Raw genomic sequence first — 24790 nt, 5'->3', positions numbered from 1 at the left:
ACTGGCACCCTTGGCACCCGGTGACTGTACAGTTATATTTGCCATCAGTGCCACATGGATTGTCTTTCACTAATAAAATTAGCTGTTGGTGGACTGTCCCTGATCGTTTGTAAGACTAAGGTAATTTGAGGTGATTTATCGCCTTGACAGAAGAAAAGAATGTAGGTAGGAAAGGGCAGACAAGGAACGCCAGCTGGCGAAGCCACTGTTTATCATATAGTCATTTAACAATACCTTTGTATCAAACAATGTTTTAAGTTTATTTATTTATTTATTGGTTTATCTTTTTAGAGACAGGGTCTTACTCTGTCACCCAGGCTGGCGTGCGAGCGGTGGTGTGATCACAGCTCACTTTAACCTCAAACTCCTGGGCTCAAGCGATCCTCCCACCTTGGCCTCCCAAAGTGCTGGGATTACAGGTGTGAGCTACTGTGCCCAGCCCAGGTAATGTTTTATTTATTTGTTTGTTTGTATATTTATTTTATTTATCCTACCAAGTTGTGATTTGACCAGATAATGTTTTAGATGAACAAGACATGTTCATCTAAGATATGTTTCAGGAACTCACCACTTCTTAGGGGACAGATGCACAGAGAAAATGATATCACAGTAAGAAAAGAGCGACAGCAGAGCATCCCAAGGTGCAGCTGGTACACAGGGACGATCAACTCTGCTTTGGGGATTTAGGGAAGGCTGCACACAGTGCGATAAGTGGGTCTCTTGAAAGACACACGGGAGCTTCCCAGTCAGGCACGGTACAGATCTGCACGCCTGGCAAAGGCAGCAGCTCGTGCCAGAGTGAGGAGGTCAATAGTTCAGTAGTGCTGGATGGCAGGGCTTAAAATTGGGGTGGGTGGAAGATGCAAGCGAGGATTCTGGTGACTTGGGCAAAGGGACTCAGATCATGAAGGGCCCCCTCCGCTAGGCTAAAGAATTTGGAGTATTATCTCTAATCCAGACAGAAATCCTGAGGAATTTTATACTGGAGGCAGCATGACTAACCCTGATCCCTTTGTTTGCCCCTGCATGTATACCCTGCACTGTCTGTGCTCTGCCCTGTGCCCCACAAGGCTGCCCTCCATGGATGACGTCTGTTGGCAGCTTTGCCTCTGACTTTCTGTTGGGTTTGGCCGTGGGGAGCACAGCCAGGGGATCAGAGGGAGGGAAGAGGGTGTGGTTAGACAATCTATTCCTCCACATCTCTACTTTTGGAGTCATGGTGCACTGCCTGTATCATTCAGCCGAAGGCCGCATCTCCTGTTGGTGGCCCTCTCTATGTAGGTCTGGCTTTCTCTTTATTCTCTTACCTGGTTAGGTCTAGGAATAATAAAGGTACTTCATTGTTACTAGTCTGGGAGTATTTCATAATCCCTGTGATTTTCCCACACTCTGCCCAGATCTTTTCAAATATAGTAATCTCTCTATTAACATTTCCACCCATGGCCTAATTTGAGTGCCACCTTATTCCTACCCAGACCTTGATGGAAAAGATGGCCATATATTTATTTTAGAATAATGGTGTAGGTGGCAAGAAAGAAGGTACTGAGAACAAAGATGAAGAATGTACAATAATTCAGACAAGAGATGATTGGACCTGAATTTAGGTTACAGCAGTTGTGATGGAGAGGAGAGAGAGGGATGCACAAGATACTTGGAGATAGAATTAATATGATTTGGTGCAACCATCACGACCAATCAGATTCATCTTTGCCAAATACTCGCTAGGTAGGGCGGAATTCTATCCTGTAGTCTATCTCGCACCAATTTCAAAAAAGGTGGTTTATAGATGAGTAGAAGACAGGCAAGTAGGACAGGTGCCCCCCAAGCTTTCAAATAAGGTAACATGGAGAAAGGCTTGGAGGAATCAGGAACGATTCGTGTTTTTAAAGGCTTCAGTGTCCTGTCCCACTGGGTCAGGATGGCATTTCTGGCTCCGTCCCACGTTCCAGGGCCCATTAGGCGATACTGGTAAGAGGTACATGGTCCAAAAAAAACTTCCCAAGCTAGTCTGGGATCCTTGAGGAACAGAAGTGGGATGTTGGGCTTCGCGCCTATGCACGCAGCAAGCTCGTCCATGTAGGGAATGTAGTCGAGTTTGTCTTCACTGGGGTCCGTCATCACACCCCTGAGAGGGAAGAAGATGCATGACTCTTTATTAAGGACCCTGCACTTCTCAAGTTATCAGATCTGCCCCTCCTCCTACCAGTTTGCTTCTTTTTTGGGAATCGAACCATGTCTGAGAAAGTTTTCCTATGTTGGAAAGAAAGAATGAATGGAATTTATCTGCAGTACCTATGAGGACAATTAATTTTGTTAGAGAGGATAAAAGGAGGCAGTTGGAAGAGAAGTTTTAAATAATGTTTTAGGTTCTTGAATTCGATATGAAGATAAAGTCTGACCAGTCCAAATGCAGCAGTTGTTGAATGAATGAACATGATCAGAAATCATCACATATACAAGCACCTAAATTTTTTTTCTTCACGTTAACGGTGAGTGGAGAGAGCCAGGGCTGAGCTTGCTACAGCTGGGGCATAGAGTATGTGAAGGCTTTGCTTACGCTTATTTCTGTTGTTAGTAAACTTTCACGATGTCCCAGCATCAATCATTTATCCATTCAATGAATAAATAAATAAATATTAAGTGGCTGTCCCATTCTAGGCACCATTGCAGGTGCTGGGGGTCCAACAGCGAACAAAACAAAGTCATTGTCATCAACGAGTTTACATTCTCATGGTGGAAGTCAACGGACTGTTAAAAACAACGACGACAACGGCGAGTAGATATGTGGCACATCGGGTGGTCATGGGCATTATGAAAAATGTAAAGCAGGGCAGCGGTGAGACTGGGTGGGTTGCCGTTTTATATAGTGCTGTCATAGAAGGCTTCTCTCTTATGAGGTGGCTTTTGAACAGAGTGAGCCATGCAGGTGTCTGGAGGAGGACATTCCAAACAAGCAGAGGGAAGAGCAAGTGCAAGTGTCCCGCGGGGGCTGTGGTTGGCGTGTTTGAGGACGGGGAGGAGGCTGCGCTGCCTGAAGCCACGTGGCTGAGGTGGGAGCGCGGCAGGCAGTGGGGCGCAGGCAGAGCTGGGCGCCCTGCAGAGCTGCAGGGGTGCAGGGAGGCTTCCAGGGGCGAAAGGGAAGCGACCAGAGGGCAGAGAAGGGCAATGTGGCGTGGCTCGCTCTGGCTGCCATGTAAGGCTAGACTGTGGCATGGCCGGTGTGCAAGGAGGGAGACCAGAGAAGAGGCAGCAGCAAGTGTCCTGGTCAGAGATGTTGGTGGCCCGGTCTGGGGTGACGGCAGCAGGGGAAGCGGGAAGTGTCTCAATTCTGGATTCCCTCGGAAGATAGGAGCATTCGTTGAGGTGGAGTGTGAGAGAAAAAGAGGAGAAAAGGATTACCCCAAGGTTTTTGACTGATCAGCTGGAATGGGTAGCTATTAACTGAGCTGGGGAAGAGTCTCAGAGTGGCCCATTTACAGGGCATATGGGGGAGTGGAGGGAGGCGAGCGTTCATTTTTAGACACTAAATTTGAGATTCCTGTTAAATATCTAAGTGGAGCTATCGAGAGAGAGTTGGATTAGGAGTTTGGAGTTCTGGGGAAAGATTTGGGTTAGAGACACATGTTTTGGAGCCGTAAGTATATGATGGCATTTAAAGCCCCAGGCCTGGATGAGGCCACCTAGGAGTGGGTGTGAATAAAGTCAGGAGAGGTCTCAGGACCAAGTTTAGAACTCATTAACTCTTAGGAGTTAGGAAGAGGAGATACCAGCAAATACAGGGAAAGAGCAAGCTGAGATGTGGGAGAGAATGAAGACAGAATGGATTTTTGGGGGGGTCAAGGGAAGACAGGATTGCCACCTGTAAAAGGGCCAGGTTCTGTGTTCCACCAAGAAGACCCATGTGACGTATGTCCCCATACGACATGTCTAAGGCCCCATGTCTAAATGGTGGCAGAGTTAGGCCTAAGAGCACATTCTTCTGACTCCTGATGTAGAGCTATTGCCAACCTGCCACACTGCTTCTTTGGGAATGGATTTTATACTCCTATTTTTTTGGTGACAGAATATATTTGTAAGTTTTTCCTATAGCAAGCTACATTGCATACCTTTTAATCAGCTGTTCTTTTTCAGTAGCCTCGGCCATCAATTTTTGGGCTGGAGGTATCTCACAGAGCCCTGTGGGAAAAATCACGAACAACACTTATATCACACATGAGCTTTCTTTTAGTGATACTGAAGTTCTTCTCCCTCTCATTTCTGGCCTCCCTTTGGAGGATACGAGAGTCAAAGCTCAGTATGGAATTGGAGTGCAGAGGGTAATTTTCTGGAGGTAAAATCTCCCTCCTAACTCACTTAACCAGGGTACTCTACTGCCAGAATTGTGAGGACAGGCACCTCCATGGCTCAGCTGTCAGCCTGCGCCAAGCTCACCAGTCGTCTGCATGGGCACCAGCTGGTCTGCCCCACCCCCCTTCATCTGCTCTCTCTCTCTCTCCCCTGTAGCTATTTACCTGTTATCTATCTATCTATCTATCTATCTATCTATCTATCTATCTATCTATCTATCTATCTATCTTCTATCTATCCAATATGACTTATACTGTATATATAGCCCCATATTATACTTTTGTGCATGTGTATGTATGTGAAAGTTATTAGTTGGCTAAACGTAAACAAATAATGAGCCCATTTTGTAACCCTGCTTTGACACACCTTCATTTTTGTTATATGGGGAGCCCCAAGGGTGGGAGGGGCCGGGCAGCGTCTCATCTCACACAGCCTCTGTCTGTTGGAGTTGGCAGGAGGACCCGCTAGTTCCCAGTCTCCCATCTAGACAGTCTCAGCACTCGGACTCTGCTCTTCTTGCTCTTCTGAATTCTGAACCTTGTTCTTGCCTTACACTTTGGACCCTGGTCATTCTTTATGGTTGCCCAGCTGCCCCAGAGTCTAAAATCCCATTCTGTAATCTGGGTTCTGGGAACTGCCATACCCACTCTAACCCTAATGTGAACCCTGTCCCTCCTCCCACACCCAATCTCAGGCCACTTGTGACCTTGCTGGTCCACTCTGTTCACCATCCCATTCTGGCCAGTCCTGACCTTGCCGGGTACCTATCGCTGACCCCAGGGTGTGGGTTTACTCTTCACCCAAGGTAGGACGGACTCAGCTCTGTAGTGTACTTTCCACTCAGTCACTTTATCCTGCAAAAAACTAGCAAGACTTTATTTATTTATTCATTTGTCTTTTTAGAGACAGGGTCTCCCTCTCTTGCCCAGGTTTTAGCATAGCTCACTGTAACCTCAAACCCCTGGGCTCAAGCGATCCTTCTGCCTCAGCCTCCCCTCGAGTAGCTGGGATTACAGGTGTGCACCGCCACACCTGGCTAATTTCTAAAAGTTTCTGTAGAGATGGGGTCTTGCTGTAGAGATGGGGTCTTGCAACCCAGGCAGTTGCAAGACTTTAATTGGTGGTTTCTGGATTGCCTGTTGGAAGCTCTCTGGAGAAGGATGCAATTACTTCTATAGCATGATCTAAATGAGTTTTGATGGTCAGGCATGGGGTCACAAGCCTGTAGTCCCAGGTACTAGGGAGGTTGAGGCAGGAAGACCACTTGAGCCCAGGAGTTCAAAACTGCAGTGAGCAATGGTGGCGCCACTGCACTCCAGAGTGAGACCCTGTCTAAAAATAATTCTCTCTCTCTCTTTCTATATATATATATACATAAAATGAGTTTTCTTTTGTCAGCTTTATCATTCTAATAAGTATTTTGGAGCTCACCATAAAATACTTTAAACAACCACATTCTTAAGAGTCTTTGCGATTTTAATATAATTGGATAATGCTGTGAAAGCACTTTAATTGGCCCCTTCTCTATTCAAATAAGATTTTTGTCAGTTTAGGAGAACATAAGGTTTTTAAGTATGATTGATATTATTACATTTGTACAGTGTAATAGAAGTCAACACTACTTAGTACTATGTTAAATGCTATTTATACATTACTGGAGATTGTTTTTATTCATTAAGGACAGAATTCTGCTATGGGACAGCTGGTTGACACTATTGTGATGGCTGTTTATATTTAAAACCATACAACTGCAATTCTTTAAAATGCTTCCTAATCTAAAGCTTGCCCTGCTGTCAGGAGGTCTGATAGCAACAGTAAGAGCAACAGCGGACACTTAATGAATATTCACGGTGCGTCAAGTACTGTGTTAATTGCTTTGCAGACATTGTCCATTTCACAAAATCCTTGAGAAAGAGGGTTGATTATCCTCATTTTGCGGAGGAAGGGGTTGAGATTTGGCAGGCTCTTACAAAGCTAATGAGCTTCAAAGTTGGGATTGGACCCTGGTAGTTCTGAGACCAGCGTCTGCGCTCTTACTACATAACTGACAGCAAGTGGTTTCCAGTGTCTAAAATATTTTTATGGGTGCTTCTTAACGGTTGCTGTCACCTCGGATCTCAATTTTATTTACATTGTGCATTATTCCAATATTTTTCTTTGGAAGCAATATAAGATTATACTTCTGGTAATAAATGTAAAGACTTAGGAGTATTCTCTCTGGTGCTCTTAAGTTTTAATTTAAAAAATAGTAATAACACTGAAAAAAGACTTAGAATTTGATAGACTAAACTAGAATAGCTTAGAACAGACCAGGATCCTGAAGCTTCCAATAATTTCAGCTAATCTGAGAAATTTGATTACGTTTTATTGTCCAAATTTATTTAATCCAGAGCCAAAACCTCTTTTTCCACTCAGTCACATTAAACGACATAGCACACCCGTCATATTGCAAATACAATTAATTGTTCATTGCTTTAAAAAAAGTATTTTGTTACTTTACTTTAGTGCACAGCTGTTTGATTTTAGCTAAATGGCAGGGCACTAATTTTAAGATTCAAAGAGAGGCTTTAAATAGAGGGAAGGTACCTTTGAATACTCTTGTGGCCCATCGTGCTTGGAGTTCTGTGCCTGCCAAGATGGACCCTTTAAGGCCAATGAGGCCGATGATGGCTAATGTTGCTCTTTCCAGACTTGCGGGAAAGACCAACTTGTATAGGAACAATTTCTTCTTGCAGAGGCTTTTGAGAGGTTCTTCAAGAAAGGGAAAGGAAAACGTATATCCTGTAGTGAAGATCACACTATCAATGTTTTCTTCCACTGTCCCATCTTCAAAGACAGCAGAGGTTTCTGTAAACTCCTTCACGCTGGTTTTCATAGTGACTGTCCCGCAGAGGATGCAGGTTGGCAGCTCATCGTTCACAATAAATTTTGATTTTTTCCTTTGACACAGAAGAGAAAATTATTCATGGTCATTATATCTATGAGAAACTTCAGCTAATGATTTATATAGTCAATTCAGGGAAATCACCTGCCAAGCCAAGGAAGTGAATTGACCAATGTCTAATTCAAAGTCATCTACCTGATTTATTATGTTTATAACATGTTTTACAAAACAAAACATTTTGTTTCCCACTCCCAGTAAAAGACATGTGGAAAATGACTAAATTACTCCTTCCTGCCTGGGGTTTAAGATTCTCCATCTCTTGGAACTAATTTCTGGAGCAATGTTTTTCTCAGAGCATCAATAATAGGATAGAGCATACAATAATCCATTTGATGATCAATTTTGGGTCTGACATCACCTAGGCCTCCAGGGAATGACATTAGGCTAAGAAGAAATTAGCAAGAAACTCTTTAAATAAAAACATATATCTTTATAAAATTTACATATTGAATCATCCTTTGCCATTAGTTTTCCTTATAAGTTGAAAGATAGCTCAAGGAACAGAACACAAGCCAATAAAAAAAAAAAAAAAGTCTTACCAACGGAAAATATAAAGTATTTGGGTCAAGCATTCAAGCATATAATAAAATCACATTTAATGACTTTACATGCATTTTAAAGGTTTTCTTTTTCTTGCCAATGTGCAACTCTATACAGATGTATGTTAAAATATATATAGGAATTCCTATTAGAAATTCACATCTCAAATCACTCAGCCAGAAGAGACATTTATTATAGGTTAGCTAGAGCTGACCATCTGCACTCACTGCTGCTGCATGGCATCATTGCCATATGGCAGTCATTTCAGGATTCCTCAAAGCCAATTTGAGTTTTCTGATTTGTCATGAATCATTTCTAGTTTCATAAATTATTGCTTTTCTTACCAGACAGAGAATATTCCTATTTTAAGAACTGCTGTGGTACCTGATGGACATTGTTTTAGGGTAATAAGTTTAGAATGGGATAAACAAAAGCAATATTACAATTATTGAACATTTTAAGTTCTGAATAAAGCAGAATGAGAAATACTGATTTAATAATTTTTCTATTAAATAAAAAGATTTAAGTACCCCTTTGTAATACTTAATCCATAATTCTCGTGATTAAATCTCTTATTCATCCGCCTCTCTCCAATCCAGTTTAGGAAACATGAAGGCAGAACTTGTGCAATAAAATTATAGCATCTTCTTGTAATCATCATAGAAAAAGGATAGCCCCCATCTGAATAGCGGCCGATAACCCAGGTACCAGTTCTAGTACTGAGAAGTACCTAAAAAAGTAAAGCAAGAAGGATAAATACATGTCCATCATTTTGTAGTATTTTTTCTTCAATGTGTTTCGAATGGTCTTATAACATTTTGGTCTTATAACAACAGAGGATTGGTGAATTTGTACACAAATCAACATATGACTATCTGTTCATATGTCATTGTTCTTGAACTCATTTTACCTGATCTATATATCTGTTAAGTATTTTTATTATGTTTTGAGAATTATAAACATAGAATTGTAATATTTATAGATATATGGTATTGAGCTGGAAATTTTTTTGCATGTAAATAATGTAGAATTTAAAGTGAAGTCTTGGAAAACAATTTTAACTGAATTAAATAAAAGTCTCGTCCTATTTTATTTTATATTTGAAGACAGAGTCTCGCTCTGTTGCCCAGGCTAGAGTGCCATGGCATCAGCTTAGTTCACAGCAACCTCAAACTCCTGGGCTCAAGCGATCCTCCTGCCTCAGCCTCCCAAATAGCTGGGACTACAGGCATGCGCCACCATGCCCGGCTAATTTTTTCTATATGTTTTTAGCTGTCCAGCTAATTTCTTTCTATTTTTAGTAGAGATGGGGTCTCACTCTTGCTCAGGCTGGTCTTGAACTTCTTTCCTCGAGCGATCCTCCCGCGTCGGCCTCCCAGAGTGCTAGGTTTACAGGCGTGAGCAACCATGTCTGACCAAAAATCTAGTCTTAACAGGTCTAATCATTGTCCTATAATTTATGCTGAAGTGGAATAGATTTCTGATTTGTGAATCTCAGCTTGGACTTTCTAAAATCATTATGTATACTCCATGGGCAAGGTAAAGGTTGCTTTTATCTTCAAACAAAAGGTACATATCTGACTTCTAATAGAAAACTTGAAGACATTCAGAAAAACGACCTCCTCTTTCTATCCTTATTGGAGGTTTTGCCAGCGTGACAAAGGGAGAGTATTAAAAGAAAAGATAATTGGTCTGGATGGAGCAATAATCTGCCCATTTAATCTTGTTTCTTATGGAGCACTTCTGAAGAATGCCTAGTGGTCTGGCATCCATACAATATTCCCAGGCCCTTCTTGGAAATGGTTCAATTCTATAAAGTGTGGCATTTTAAATAGCTCAAGGAGGACCACAAGCAGCTTTAAGACTTTCAGAGATTTTTTTCACTGTGTCTGCAAAATTTAGCAATCGGCCAGTGTGTTTTATAGACTTGAATACCTCTCTCCAGCCACCATAAAGGATGCTGGGCGCGACTCAGAGACTGAGTCGGAGGCGGCGTACCTGGGCGGCTGTCCGACTGAGCTCCACGGCAACGTCTCCTCCAGTGTTCCCAAGACCGATCACTAAGACGCGTTTGCCCTGAAAGCCTTCTGGGATCTTGTACTCTTGACTGTGCAGGATCTGGCCTTTAAACTTATGGATTCCTGAGGGGAGGGGAGGATCAGAACATCCAAGATATCTAAAGCTGTAATTTCCCAGTATGCAGGGCTAGGGTCTATGGAAAAGGAAGTCCCAGAAACATGGCAGCCCTTTGCTCCCACCAGCAGTTGCAGAAGTAGAATAAGAGTATGATTTCCTTCTCCCTTGGGATGTTGTGAACCCAGATATAGATTTAGCAAAACTTGCCTTGTTAAAAATATAGGTGATCTTATATTCCATGTGAATGTTCCCTTTGAAAGCAATTACTTGAGAAATCAAACTCACTACACACAAATAATGAGAAACATCTTATGCACTATCCTGAACATCCTAAGCAAGAAGTGGATTGTTTCTAGTTCCATGTCATTATAGCCATCTATATTAAGTATTTTATCCAATTGTGATTTCTCCCGGGACTAGTATGCTCATATCTAAATACTTGTTTGACGTCTTATTTTGGATACTGAATAAGCATCTCAAAAAAAAAAAAAAAGATAAGTTGTTGATGCATGTTATTTTACCTAGTAGATATATTCTATCAGAATGTGATTTGTTTATATAATGTTCACAAAGTGAATTTTAATTCAGTGAAAATTTTTCACAGAAGAAATTCTGTGGTAAGTTCTTTGTTTGGAGTTTTCTCTCAAGAGAAGAGTCTCAACAGAGTGAGACTCTTCTCACTCTGTTGCCCTGGCTAGAGTGCCGTGGCGTCAGCCTAGCTCACAGCAACCTCAAACTCCTGGGCTCAAGCAATCCTCCTGCCTCAGCCTCCCGAGTAGCTGGGACTACAGGCATGCGCTACCATGCCCTTCTAATTTTTTCTATATATTTTTAGTTGTCCAATTAATTTCTTTCTATTTTTAGTAGAGACGGGATCTCGCTCTTGTTCAGGCTGGTCTCGAACTACTGACTTTGAGCGATCTACCCGCCTCAGCCTCCCAGAGTGCTAGGAATACTGGTGTGAGCCACCTTGCCTGGCCAGTGGCAAGTTCTTTTGTAAAACATTATTCTTGCAATGGGGGCTCATGTTACTTATATTTTCTGCTTATTTCACTTTATGCTTTACTATATGCTTAATGCTTTTTTACACTGTATGCTTATTTGCATTTTATTCTTATGTTATTTGTGCTTGTTTCTGAGTAATCTTTCATGAAGCTCCTAGGACTCTTTCAATGGAAGCATAGCTATTACGATATTTATATATGTAAGAGGTGCTACCAAATATTTCTCCTTTTGATGTATTTTTGGAAATTATCTCCATGGCAGACATAAGCCATGGACTCACATACTCTAAGAATGGTAGTAGCAGTGGAAGTAGGGCTGTTTTCGGTGGAGGCGGCAGCAGTGGAAATTATGAGAGGTGACAGGAAACGGTGATGAGGCCAGTGACAGGTGAAAAGGAGCACTGACAAAGAATTGGAAAAGGAAGCTCAGCAGTTTGGAGGACTAGATAGCCTCCTGCCCCACTGCTTCAAGTGTTTTTGAAGTTTTAATGTATACAGATTAAACTCTTTTCTAGAATATATCATTCTGCTACCATTCAGTCATTGATTCATTCATTTACTCAGTAACATCTATTCAATTTTAATAGGATTCTTTGCCTGGTAAGGCCCCAGAAGGTGGGAAAATAACAATGGTTATTGCATTCCAAGTGAGGCCTTCAACTGGCTATGCTGAATTTGCAGAGAATGGGTATGCAGGCCAGTTTTGCAATCCTTTGCCTCACATCCAATTTGAGGGTCTAAAATGGTTGCAGTCAGCTGGTTGGTGGTGCACACCTCTAGTCCAGCTACTCTGGAGGCTGAGGCGGGAGGATCGAGTCAGCCCAGGAAGTTGGAGGCTGCAGTGAGCTATGTTCACGCTGCTGCTCTCTAGCCTGGGTGACAGAGTGTGACCCCATCTCCAAAAAAATAAAAATAAATTTAAAAACATTTTTAAAAATGGTTGAAGTTGGAGTTGCTAAGAATTGGAAGTTGGACAATTTCATGAAAGGAATTTTTAAAGTGCTGTGTCACTTTCTGTGATGTTGCTATAGAGTCAGGTCTGAGGGGATCAAGGGGGCCACACTGTGACCTTGACCCTTGGAGTTGTCAACGGAAAAAAGCCAAACTCTGCAAAATAATTTTAAAGAGATATATTCTGAGCCAAATTTGAGGACCATGACCCAGAGCCACTGCCAAGAGGCCTTGGGCAAGTGGACTTCTTGTGGCTGGGTTACAGTTTGGCTTTTATACATTTTAGAGACGAAGGTTATGGGTAAAGCCATCAATCAATACAGGGGTGGGGGGGCTTATAGGTTATAGGTGGGTTTAAAGATTTTTCAGATTGTAATTGGCTGAAGACGTGAAGCTTTGTCTAAAGGCTTGGAATGTTTTAACATGCACCCTTTACCAGAGATAAGCCACCATTTGTTGCATAAATTGAGGACCTGCAGGTTTGTCTTGCACACCCTTAGGCCTGTTAGTGGGTTACAAAGGAAGTCTCCAAGAAGGGAGGGGGGCATGATAAGGCTTGTCTGACCTCCCTCCTCCTGGCAGGCAACTTTGGCCTAGGATATTCCTTTGGCCACGAGGGGGTCCATTCAGTCAGCTGGTGTGGGGGTGGTGGTGAGCATTTTAGTTTACAGAGTCTATGGAGCACAAAGTGGAAGCTGGATTCATTTAATCCAGGGGCAGGAGAAGGACAAGTCCCACAGACCAGGTCCACAGGGGCATTCAAAGAAGAAATGCAGTTGGCTAGTGATTGTACAACCTGTCCTTGCAACATACCCCAAGGTGCTGTGTTAGGTCTAAGGAATGTGAGGATAAAAGGCAGTCCTTACCCTCAAGGAGTTTGTCCTTCAGTGGGGGGATAGTTAAATAAACAGACGATAGCTAACCATTCTTTAGCCCTTGCTATGCCAGTCCCACGTGCGTACTCTTCTAAGGGTGTTATACATATTAACTAATTTAAACCTCATGAAGACACCCTAGGGTGGACCATGTTCTCTCCCCCCCCCCTGACCCCCAACAGAGACAAGGTCTTGCTCTGTTGCCCAGGCTGGAGGGCAGTGGTGTGATCATAGCCATATTCTTACTCAACGTTACCAAAGCTGAGATCGAGGCCCTGGAAGATTGAGCAACTTGCCGTGCAGTAAGCACCAGAGCCCAGACGGGAGCTCAGGATGTCTGACCGAAGAGCTGGGCTGGCAGGCGGGGTGCCACCCTGCCTGTTGGAACAGGTCGTGCTATGATGGCTCCTGTGTGGCATCCAGCATGGGCTGAGCCAGGAAGGTATTCTGGAGGAGGAGATTGTTTTTTTTTAAAGGAACAAATCTGACGGATGATTAGGAATTGGAAAAGGGGAGCACTAAGAGGGTTTCAAGAACTGGGAACAGAATATGCATCAAATGCATTAGAGAATGGGGCATTCAGCCATTTGTTGAGGTTTTGCTGGAGAGAATAAGTTGAGGGCTCAACTTTGGTTCATGGAGTTTGTGTTTTTCATGTGACCTCACACAGTGTTTTGCAAATGATAGGTTCTCTGTGACTGCATTTTGAGCACGAGAAAATATAGAATATGTAGGTAGTTCCGAGTCAATGATTATATCAATGCAGTGCCAGGAAAAAAAAAAAAGAGAACTGTTTGGCAAATCAAAATTAATTCAAGAAAAGAGAAAAAGACAATTTATATTCAGAAGTAAGAGAAACATTTTGTCTGAGGAATGCAAGCGCCTTTGAATGATCAGGCCCAGAGAGGCATTGAAATGGGGCAGGAGTCACGGCTCACTCCCCCCTAAGTAGCCACCTCTTTTTTTGAGACAGAGTCTCACTCTGTTCCCCGGGCTAGAGTGCCGTGGCGTCAGCCTAGCTCACAGCAACCTCAAACTCCTGGGCTTAAGCAATCCTTCTGTCTAAGCCTCCTGAGCAGCTGGGACTACAGGCATGTGCCACCACGCCCGGCTAATTTTTTCTATATATTTTTAGTTGGCCAATTAATTTCGTTCAGTTTTTTTAGTAGAGATGGGGGTCTCAGTCTTGCTCAGGCTGGTTTCGAACTTCTGACCTTTGAGTGATCCGCCCACTTCGGCCTACCAGAGTGCTAGGATTACAGGAGTGAGCCACCATGCCCAGCCTCACTTGATTCTTAAGCATAGTTTTATGAATAAAATTTTTTGTTAATTTGTGATTGTGTTTATAAGATTTATTTTTCATTTTTTTTCTTGCCAAGGTTTACAAGTTTTATTCTTCACATTCTTTCTTTCTTAAAATTTCTTTCAATTCTTCAGAGAAATTTTAAAACTTCACTGAATCAATTGTCTTTAGGGCCACTAATACATGACAGAAGAGTAGCTTTACTACGTATTAATAATCCTCATTTGACTAATTTTATTTCCCTCATCAGAAAGCTTTTAGCTTTCTAAATAGTCCTCTTTGACCTCGAAAAGTAGAGATTTGCCAATCATGAGTAAATATACTAATATTAAAAATAATGTGCTGTCAGGAGTCAAAAGCATTTCCAAAAGGGAATTTCTAAAACTCTTCTTTGTGGATAGCCTTGGTCTAAAAGGCATATGGATTATTATTGTGTTGAGTAGTTTGAGGAATGAATATATTCCTTTACATGCAAAACTTCCAGTTTATTTCTTTAAAAAAAATCTGTCAAGTTTTCTTATACTCTTATTTCCTTTAAGTTTTTATTTTTGTTTGTTTGTTGTTGTGTTTTTTGTTTTTTTTTCCTTTTTGAGATAGAGTTCACTATGTTGCCCAGGCTGGCTTCAAACTCCTGGGCTCAAGAGATCCTCTTGCCTCAGCCTCCCAAGTAGCTGGGACTACAGGTGTTTGCCACTGCACGCAGCTTAAGTTTTTGATTTTTTTCTTTCTTTCTTTTTTCTTTTTAAAGCATCAGGTTAGTGAAAAAAGCTTAAGTTTTTGAATTATAGGTCAGTCAAATGACCTGTAATTCAACCCCCCAAATCAAAGCTTGTTTTTTTTTTTTTGTTTGTTTGTTTTTAAGACAAGCATGAAGTGAAGTTTATTGACAGGGAGCAAGATAGGATTATAGAGCAAGAGCAAGACAGGTTTACAAAGCGAGATACATACACCACAGATGATGACCAGACCCCTTGTCACAGCAGAAAAAGAGCTTGGTTATGGTTTGGGTCTTGTTTTCTGGTGTCTGGATAGGCACCTCTCTGTGGTTCAAATATCACCACAGAACCACTTTTATTAGACCAAAGCTCGTTGTTTTAAATGACAAATCTGATAGTTTTGAGCCTTATGTGATTGATAACTGAATTTGAATTAGACACACATGATAACGTCTAAACAATAATACTTATACTTAGTAAATAAATAATAAGACCTGATGCCTACCTAGTGCTTTATACTTTTCAAAGTAATTTTTTTTTTTTTTGAGACAGAGTCTCACTCTGTTGCCTAGGCTAGAGTGCCATGGCGTCAGCCTAGCTCACAGTAACCTCAAACTCCTGGGCTCAAGCAATCCTTCTGCCTCAGCCTCCCGAGCAGCTGGGACTACAGGCATGCGCCACCATGCCTGGCTAATTTTTTCTATATATATTAGTTGTCCAATTAATTTCTTTCTATTTATAGTAGAAACAGGGGTCTCGCTCTTGCTCAGGCTGGTTTTGAACTCCTGACCTTGAGCAATCCACCCGCCTCAGCCTCCCAGAGTGCTAGGATTACAGGCGTGAGCCACCGCGTCCGGCCTTCAAAATAATTTTGTACATACTATTTTTGTGAGTGAATATAAAGTTGTTTATCATCATGGGGAAACATTTCTAATTATAAATCAATAACTTTTCTTCCAGAAGAACCCAGAAGAGTAGGCACAGTCTCAGATAGAAATGACTCACTATGGCTGGTTAGACAGTAGTGGGTTATCAGAACTTATTAACACTAGTGTCACTGAAGTTGGTATACAGCCCCCCTCCCCACTGCCACATTTGACTGGTATACACACACAATAAAAAAACAAAACAACAGTAACAACAAAATAAAGCCAAAAAAAAAAAAAAAAAAGAAAAAGGAAGAAGAAATGACTCACCAGGAAAGGACTCCAAAGGCAAACGGGGATTCGGGAAATATCCAGTGCAAACCATGACAGCATCGAAAACAGCTCTCTCCTGCTTACCCTCTGTCTCGGTGACAACGTCCCACTGACCGGTTTTGGAGAAGTCTGGATGCTTTGTTACGCTGCACACAGTGGTCTAAAGGTGAAAGACAAACACTCGCTTCCCACCAAGACCTTCAGACCTCATGCAATGACTGGTATGATAACCATGTCTGTTAACTTTAAGTTGGCCAAATCCCATAGATAGGACGTCTATAAGTATTGGTTTATCATCTCCTCAGAAAAGTTAAGTCGCTTGTGCAAATTCTCAAAGGTGATAATATAGACTTGGACCCAAGACATTTGAATCTATTCATTGGAAAGAAGAAACAGTCCTTATTCCTAGTGAGAAAGAGATGAGTTATAATATGTTATGCTTTGGAAAATTTAGCAAAATGAGTTCTTCCCCATTATAATTTCTGTGATTCAGACTTCAAGTCATTTCTTCCCAATGGGTGTCATGAACAAAATTCTTTCTCCTTTCCTTGCCTTGAATAAGTAAGAGTTGGGAATTTAGAAGAGACATCAGGAAATTCAGTATTTTGATGATTTATCTGAGTAAAACATGAGCAGCAGACAGAAGCGAGGAGTCTTTACTCCCTGCCTTATTTATGTAGAGAGATAAAAATGAAGAAAACATTTACTTAAACATCGCATTTCCATTAGATTGCTGAATAGACCAGCCCCCATTCATCAATGTTCCATAACACCAAGTATCTTACCTTAAACTGAATGTATTTCAGGAGGTCAAAGTGCTCAGCAAATTCTTGGAGATAGTTCCAAAATTTTTCTTGGCTCATGAAATTGGGATAATCTTCTCGGTAAGGGAAGTCGCTATAACATGACATTTCCTTGCAGACATTTGTTACTAATGACCTGTAGACCCAGGTCATCCCATCTTTAGAAGATTCCTGTGGTGAAGGCATAGTTAGCTTGACAGGGTGAGGGAGATAGGAGAAAGAGAACCGAAATCAGGGTGGCTCATGCCAGTCCAGCTGACGGAGGGTGGTGGTCACAGCAGTTAGTGTTTCATTTGTAATTTTAAAGAGTTTCAGAAGTCAGCATGGGGTGCCCATGTTCTAATTATTAGAAATTATTGGTGAGGTTGGAATAATTAAATACAATATATTTTTAAAAAATTTTTATTAAATTTTTTTAATTCTTTTTTTTTTTTGCTCAAGAAACTGAAATCTATATAATATCTTTCTTAAGCCACATTTCTCCCTCAAGTCTCCTTCTTGGCTGTCACTTTGAAGCCTTTTGTGACCCTGCATAAGGTAGCTGTCGTAGCCCCACTGAACCTTGTACTTCTAACGTTGACCTGATCACATTGTGTTGGAATTACCTGTTCACTGTTTCTGTTTCCTACCAGACCGTAAGGAGGGGGGGGTCCCTGTCTACCTTGTTCAACATTGTACCCTGGTGGAAGAACATGATAAGTACTTGTTGAATGAATGACAAATTAATATTATAATAACATTTAAAAAATATTAAAGTACCTGTGGGTTCAACCAACCAAGGATTGAAAATATTTGGAATAAGAAAAGGATGGTTGCATCTGTATTGAACATGTACAGATTTTTTTTCTTTTCATTATTCCTTAAATATTATAGTTTATATAGGGTTTGCATTGTATTAGATATTGTAAGTAATCTAGAGATGATAAAACATATAGAAGGATTTGCATAGATTATATGCAAATACTGTACCATTTTATATAAGGGACCTGAGAATTCATGGATTTTGGTATCTGCTGGGGTGGGGAGGATGTCCTGGAACCAGTCCTCACAGATACTGAGGGACTACTATGCATGACTAGAAGAAATTATGTTGAAAAAAATTTTTTTTGAGACAGAGTCTTACTTTGTTGCCCGGGCTAGAGTGCCGTGGCATCATCATAGCTCACAGCAACCTCAAACTCCTGGGCTCAAGCAATCCTACTGCCTCAGCCTCCCCAGTAGCTGGGGCTACAGGCATGTGCCACCATGCCCGGCTAATTTTTTCTATTTATTTTTAGTTGTCCAGCTAATTTCTTTCTATTTTTAGTAGAGACGGGGTCTCGCTCTAGCTCAGGCTGGTCTCGAACTCCTAAGCTCAAACGATCCATCCGCCTCAGCATCCTAGAGTGCTAGGATTACAAGCGTGAGCCACCATGCCCGGCCTATGTTGAAATTTTAATAGTGCTGCCCTATGAGTATTGTGATGATATTTAATTTGTATTTTTCCTTTTGTTTAACTCAATATTATTTTCTAAAATTAATCTGTATTCCTTTAGAATAGTAGAAGGAAATCAAACCAACCATGGGGTCAAATAGCAGAAGGTATACCGAGCAGACACAATACTTTTCACATTGACATTTGGTGGCTTGATGAGGCCCACAGCATACTATACAAAGTTTTTTTTCTTCTAGCATGGTATAGTCCTAAGGTTATGACCACTGCTGGCTACATACATTCGTGTATTCTGTTTTATTCACCATCCTCCAAAAATTCATCAAATACCATCTCTACCATGGAGACTTCCCTCATTCACAAGCATTGAAAGAAAATTGTTCTTTTCTTCCCCCTGTGGGATTTAGTACTTGGGCCTGCCTGGCTCCCATCTTCTGACACCTTCTTATACCTCACTATGGAACAAATCCCTTTGTCCCCACCAAATACCCTGCTATTAATACTTCCAGTAACCAGGACAACCCTTCCCAGAGGCAGGTGGTATTTAACCACTTACCCCCCTGTTTCCGATGCTCAAGTCACCTAACAGCTGGCCTGGTCCTGAGTGCAGCCTTCTCGGGTGCATATTCCACTTCTCAGAAGGACTCACCAGTGCCTAGGTTCTTTCTATTCTGATAATATGAAAGCTACTCCACTGCCCCCTAGAACTTCCAAGGTTCGGGGTCCTGCCTCACTCTCGCCAGTTCTCTTCCCAAAGACCTGAACAATGCCAGAGGGCTGGGGCTTCACTCCCTGATGCCAACTGCCATGCTCCCTGGAGTGTAATCTGCTCCAGTCACCAATGCCCTTCAGTTGACCTGATGTGACACTCTGCTACTTGATCTTATAATAGAATGTCCATGGTCCAGAAATCATCATAAACTTCCAAAACCATGTTTGTCTATCAGGCTTATTCTTCCCTCCCCTCTCTTCCAACTGTCCCTGGCCCTATCCTATCTTCAAGGTTCCTCGCTGATCAGACTGCATCCTGTGTAGTGTTCAGCACGGCGCCGTGCACTTGTTTGTGTGGTTGCTGTGAGCTTGCTCCCTCACTTGATCACCAAGGCAGGCTAAAGCCATCATCTCTGAGCAGAGATAAACAACATGGCCAAATTACGATTGATGGAGATGGGAGGATGTGAACCACGCACGGTAAACTTCCATAGTCCTCCGATGTCATTACTTCTCTCAAAGCAGGTGGGCTCCAGGTCTTCGTCCAAGCAGCATTTGATGGAGGACAGGCCGCTGACGCCGGCGCCAATCACTGCGACTCTCTTGGCCATGGTATGCTCTGTTGGAGGAGGGTCAAGCAGAGCTTCTTTAGATGACAGAGTTGGAAGGCATCCCTGCTCACAGGACTCAACTTTCACAGGGATATACATGCATCTTTGAGTGGAGGCAGAATCACATTCTGGTTAAAGATGTAGGCTCTGAAATCAGACTGTTTTGGTTTAAATCCTGGCTTCACCACTTAGAAACTGTGTGACCTTGGGCTTTATCCTCCGTGTGCCTCAGTTTTTCAATCAGTAAAATGGGAACAATGATAATAATAACAACTCTTTAAAGATATGTTGTGAAGATTAAATGAATGATTTATGTTGGAAGAGTTTTATAAGTAAGCCTGCTCTATAGTAAGTGCTCAATTGAATTTAGCTATTGAAGGCAGAGTATCCCAAATCCAAAAATCTGAAGTTTGAAATGCTCCAAAAATCCAAAACTTTTGAGCACCTACATGACTCTCTAAGGAAATGCTCATGGAAGCATTTTGGATTTGGGATTTGGGATGTTCAACCAATGAGTATAATGCAAATACTCCAAAAAAAAAAAATCTGAAATCCAAAGCACTTCTGATCCAAAGCATTTTGAATAAACGATATTCAACCTGTGTTATCATTAGTTAGCATAGCTGGTACCTTGACTCCCCTCCACCCCCGGAGCCATAGATCCCCTCGGTATTAAAGGAACCCTTTGCCATCAACTTGGGCCACTGAATCCTAGGAATTACAGTCAGTAGAAATGTTAGTTTTTATTCAAAGCATCCAGAGTCCTGAAGAATAGCTGGTCATGGCCATGCCCTGCCATATAACAAGGCCGTTACATGGGTTGAGGGGATGTTCTTAGCCTTGCACAGAGGCAAGACTGACCATAATAGAAATCAAAGTCTCCAAGGAAAGTCATATGGAACAATCTGGAGTCCCAGATGAGGTCAGGTGGAAACGAGGGTGCTCATACTTGTCAGGGGAGACTGGAGGAAGTTATGTGTCATGGGGATTTAGAACTAGTTATTCTTGAATTTATAATTTGGCCTTCCACACATCTCAACCTCATCTGCCTTGATCAGATGGGCTAACGAGTTAATTCCAGTAAATTAGGTTTATGTCATGCTGAGGCCCTTGACCCATCAAGTGGACTTAATTGGACATGTCGCTTTCCCCTGCAACTTCCTTGAGTGTGTGGGAACACAGAGCATCCTCATTCGACACAACGTAAGGCCACCGTGCTAGTAAGAGGCAGAGTTTGCACTGAAAGTGGATCTCTGGTTCTGAAGCCAAGATGCACATATGTTGTTGGTGTGAGAGCCTGAAGTCTCTTGTGATTCTCCTCCCTAAGCCTTTTCCCTCACCTTTGCTCAGGTTTGCTGCTGCACTTTTGAGATGGGCTTGAGGGAGTTTGTCCCCAAGGCTTTGCAGCTTGCCTCCTAATCAGATCAAAAGACACAGGCATAGGAGCAAAGTGGATTTACTGAGCACAGGGAGAGCAAGATTTCTGAGCCCTGGGACCTCTCAGACTCACCTGATCCTGGAGCAGATTCATGGACTTGTAATGAGGATCAGAAGGATTTCCTAGGGCTGCCTTTTCCAGGATTTATTTGTTATCCTGCCCTTTGTAAGACTGAGATCTCCATACCTGACTTTGCTATCTACTGCCAAATGTATCCCTCTCCCTATTGGACTCTTAGATTGTTTGGGAGTCTCTATTTAGTCGGGAGAACCATGTGGGCTGCAATGAGAAAGGACTTTGGAAGCAGAAGAATTGGGTTTGAACTTTGTCTCTGCTACTAACTAGTCATATGACTCTGAGCAACCTACTGAAACCCCCTTAGATATATTATTTGTAAAATAAGAAAAATAACTACGTTGAAGGAAAGTTTGAGCTTTAAATAAAGTGGTATTGCTTACATAAAAATGCCTAGCACAAAATACTTCCTGAATGTTCATTTTCTACCTGTGTACTTTTCTCTTTTCTTCTCTCACTTCTCCTTGGAAAAGACAGCTCACACAGATAAAATTCATCAGCAAGTTTAGGTACATGTAGGCAGATGTACCTGCGATTTCCTTCAGATTGAGGAGCGGTAGGTCTAGACAGCTTCTAACCAGAAATAGATGGTCTCCACCAATAAGAATGCCTGAATTTCCAGGCCACTAGGTAGAGAGGCCCGGAGCTGGCATAGTTCTTCTGTGCTCTTTCTTTGCATTAACAACATAAAAGAAATGTCTGCTAATTGAATTGGTAAAGTGAAAAATATGCTGAAGCGAATAGGCTGGTGGCAAAGTAATTTGCTCAACAGATGTGTCCTGGGTACCTCTAGGTGCAGGTACTGAGCCAAGTGTGGGGCCCTGAAGATACTAGTAAATAAGACCTAGGAACTAGTAGGGTATTGTGGTTCATGCCTGTAATCCCAGCTACTCAGGAGGCTGAGGTGGGAAGATCGCTTGAGGCCAAGAGTTCAAGGCCAGCCTGGGCAATGTAGTGAGACCCTGTAGCTAAATTAAAAAAAACACAAAAAACCAAAAAACCCTGAAGACCCGGTAACTAAATAATAGTAAGAATGTCTTAGAAATAAAAAAATGACAAGTGACTGCCCTCAAGGGGCAGTGCTATATGCCTCAAGTGCTATATGCCTCATGCTAAGTCCTACCACAGCGGCATGTTCTGGGCATGAACACTCACAGACCCCCTGTTCTGTTTAGTCCTGCCTGCAGACCTAGGCAGACACGCTGGTGGGCTGTGGGGTAAAAAGGTACTGGGCAAAACACGTTGTCTTTTAAAGACTGACTTAGAAACCGTTACAGGGAGTAGAAACAAATCGGGAATTTGTACCTTTTAAAATTAGTCCATATTCACAGGCTATGGATTTCTGAGTGGGGGCAGCCATTTTAAAATTGCTTGAAGTCAGGAAGAGGAAGTAGTGAGTAAACTGAAAATTGAGAGCTCTGAGTTCTAGTTCTGCTCCAGCCTCTAGCCAGCTATGCGAGCCTGGGTAAGATTCTTGATTTCTCTGAGCTATCGTTTTCACATTTGTGAAACGGAGGGTTCAAGTGGCTTTCTTTTTGTTTCCTTCCAGCTTGAAAGCACTCATTTTATGTCTGAAAACCAACTACTTGGTGCCCCCCCCTCCAAACACAGATGTGAACTCAAGGATAGGAGAGAATACTGCAGGCTTGAAGGACTGGGAGAACAGAGGTGCGTGCAAACTCTTTTGTAAATTATGAAGTGCTCTCCGTAAGGTACTCTGTGCCTCAAAGGTTGCTTATATTTAGTTCCCTGGCAGTGGGGAGATATTGAACTGGACCTTTGAACAACAGGAAAACCCCACCCTGTACCTGACCGGCCTGCAAACGTACAAGTCTTTTATGAGACATGGAGAGACTTGGGTGCTTTGCAAATCATGTAATCAATTATGATCTCTTCGAGTTTGAAGTTTGATTTGTTTATATTTCTCATTGTCACCCCAGCGTGCTCTTACTTTGCTACAGGACTACCTGTCACACCATCGGTGGAGTTTCCCAGGGCCTGACACCCCCATCTCATTCATAAGATGAAATCAGAGGTGAGGCGAGCGTCTCTGAAGTCCTACAGTTCTGTTTTCCTCCCTGACACCTTCCTTTTGGGTGGTTTCCCTCCACGACATAACTTTGTCTCCTTACAACTTTCCTTTGCTACCTGACTCTTTCCTTAATTCTACTGCTTTAACCCTAATCAAGAGGCTCCAGGAGTAGAGAATCACTTTTCATTCTCAAGCAGTGCACTCTCTAAGCAGAAGATTCATCCTTTTCGAAAGCAGTTTCTGGAAACATTTCCTCATTAAAAAAAAAAAAAAATTCAGGACACTTACCTTGTTCTCATAGAGCAGATACTTTGACTTAAATTCAAATAGCCAAAGACAGTGTTTGTCTCAGGAAAACAAAACAAACAACAAACAAAAACTCGAAACCCCAATTCTTTGTTCTGAAAGAAAAATAAACAGAATGCTGACTTTGATCAACGTGCTCTCAGTTTAAAACAAAAGCCACTCGTCTTTTCTGCCATGCTGATGACAGCAGAAAACATACTCACTAAGGACAAAAAGTTGTTTAGTTCGACAGCTTGATACTTCCGTGATCTCAAGGGAGGGCCAACTGATGAGTCAGAATAAAGCTGTTGGAGTGGCAGGACACAAACTCCTCCTGCCCCTTTCCCCACCCTCCCAGACGTCACAGTTCTGGCAAAGCCTTCCAACTTATGGAAAGCATGTGGCAAGCGGCGCTCTTCTCATCGCGGCCTTTAGAGGGCGCCAAGCCACCTTTCTCAGTGAAACAGGCTGTCCACTTTTGGAAGCAACCGTAAAACCCTGATTAGGTATTTGAACCACCATAGGAGGTGTCCAAAGGACAAAGCAATTTAGTAACTATTTAGTAATTGGTAATTATTACCTCATCAAGTTCTTCCATGCCTGGAGTTCTCTAACCCCAGAAGTGTGATTTTAATATTCAAGACCTACAAGGAATTTAAACAGGTTCATCGGTCAGATTGGGTCAGCAGAGGGAGCTGGTAAATTGTGTTTGAGAAAGCATAAAGCTAGTTTTTTTTTTTAGATATTAACCTAAGGCCCACAGAGGGCAATAGTTACATAAGCAGTGGCAGCAATAGAATACACTAAGTAGGCATAATTTTTTTTTCTTCACTGTGTGTTTGGAAGCTAACATAACAGACCATCTCAGGTTTTATGTTTAGGGACATTTGCCAACATGGTTCGTTGAACAGTTTCTAAGCCAGGAGTCCCAAACGCAAATGCCTACAGGAGTGAGAAAACATAAATGAGGAAAGTGAACCAGATAAGATCTGACTGGAAAGCACATCCTCTGTCTATTCAGTTCAGCTGTTGTTATTTGAGAGCATGAACCTAATATTGTCAGGCCTTAGGCCCTTTTTTTTTTTTTTTTTTGAGACAAGAGTCTCGCTTTGTTGCCCAGGCTACAGTGAGTGCCGTGGTGGCAGCCTTGCTCACAGCAACCTCAAACTCCTGGGCTCAAGCAATCCTGCTGCCTCAGCCTCCAGAGTAGCTGGGACTACAGGCATGCACTACCATGCCTGGCTAATTTTTTCTATATATTTTTAGTTGGCCAATTAATTTCTTTCTATTTATAGTAGAGACGGGGTCTTGCTCTTGCTCAGGCTGGTTTTGAACTCCTGACCTTGAGCAATCCTCCCGCCTGGGCCTCCCAGAGTGCTAGGATTACA

General features: G+C 42.2%; 1 protein-coding gene across 5 annotated transcripts; it reads right to left on the bottom strand.

The window, feature by feature from the left end:
• Positions 1-247: 247 nt before the first annotated feature.
• FMO4 (flavin containing dimethylaniline monoxygenase 4) lies at positions 248-23721 on the bottom strand. Of its 5 annotated transcripts, XM_076000380.1 has the most exons (10): positions 23627-23721; positions 23406-23518; positions 19441-19580; positions 16801-16989; positions 16013-16175; positions 9830-9972; positions 8362-8561; positions 6934-7286; positions 4107-4176; positions 248-2125 (listed from the first exon to the last, which is right to left on the bottom strand). In XM_076000380.1, exons 3-10 carry the CDS (start codon positions 19570-19572, stop codon positions 1702-1704), a joined length of 1674 nt encoding a protein of 557 aa, XP_075856495.1. In that variant the 5' UTR covers positions 19573-19580; positions 23406-23518; positions 23627-23721; the 3' UTR covers positions 248-1701. The 5 variants fall into 5 exon arrangements, with proteins under 5 accessions (XP_075856495.1, XP_075856498.1, XP_075856496.1 ...); XM_076000383.1 differs by lacking the exon at positions 19441-19580; XM_076000381.1 differs by having other exon boundaries at positions 23406-23697.
• Positions 23722-24790: the final 1069 nt, after the last annotated feature.

The sequence above is a fragment of the Microcebus murinus genome, chromosome 2, assembly GCF_040939455.1.
Source record: "Microcebus murinus isolate Inina chromosome 2, M.murinus_Inina_mat1.0, whole genome shotgun sequence".
NCBI lineage: Eukaryota > Metazoa > Chordata > Mammalia > Primates > Cheirogaleidae > Microcebus > Microcebus murinus.
This window is presented reverse-complemented; position numbering and strand designations above follow the sequence as displayed.

Coding starts and splice junctions, on each gene's coding strand:
- FMO4 (XM_076000380.1), bottom strand. CDS start 19,572: ATGGCCAAGAGAGTCGCAGTGATTGGCGCCGGCGTCAGCGGCCTGTCC. Junction 16,176..16,800: donor TGAAATACATTCAGTTTAAG/GTAAGATACTTG, acceptor TTTCACCTTTAG/ACCACTGTGTGCAGCGTAAC. Junction 4,177..6,933: donor GGCCACAAGAGTATTCAAAG/GTACCTTCCCTC, acceptor TTTTTCCCACAG/GGCTCTGTGAGATACCTCCA.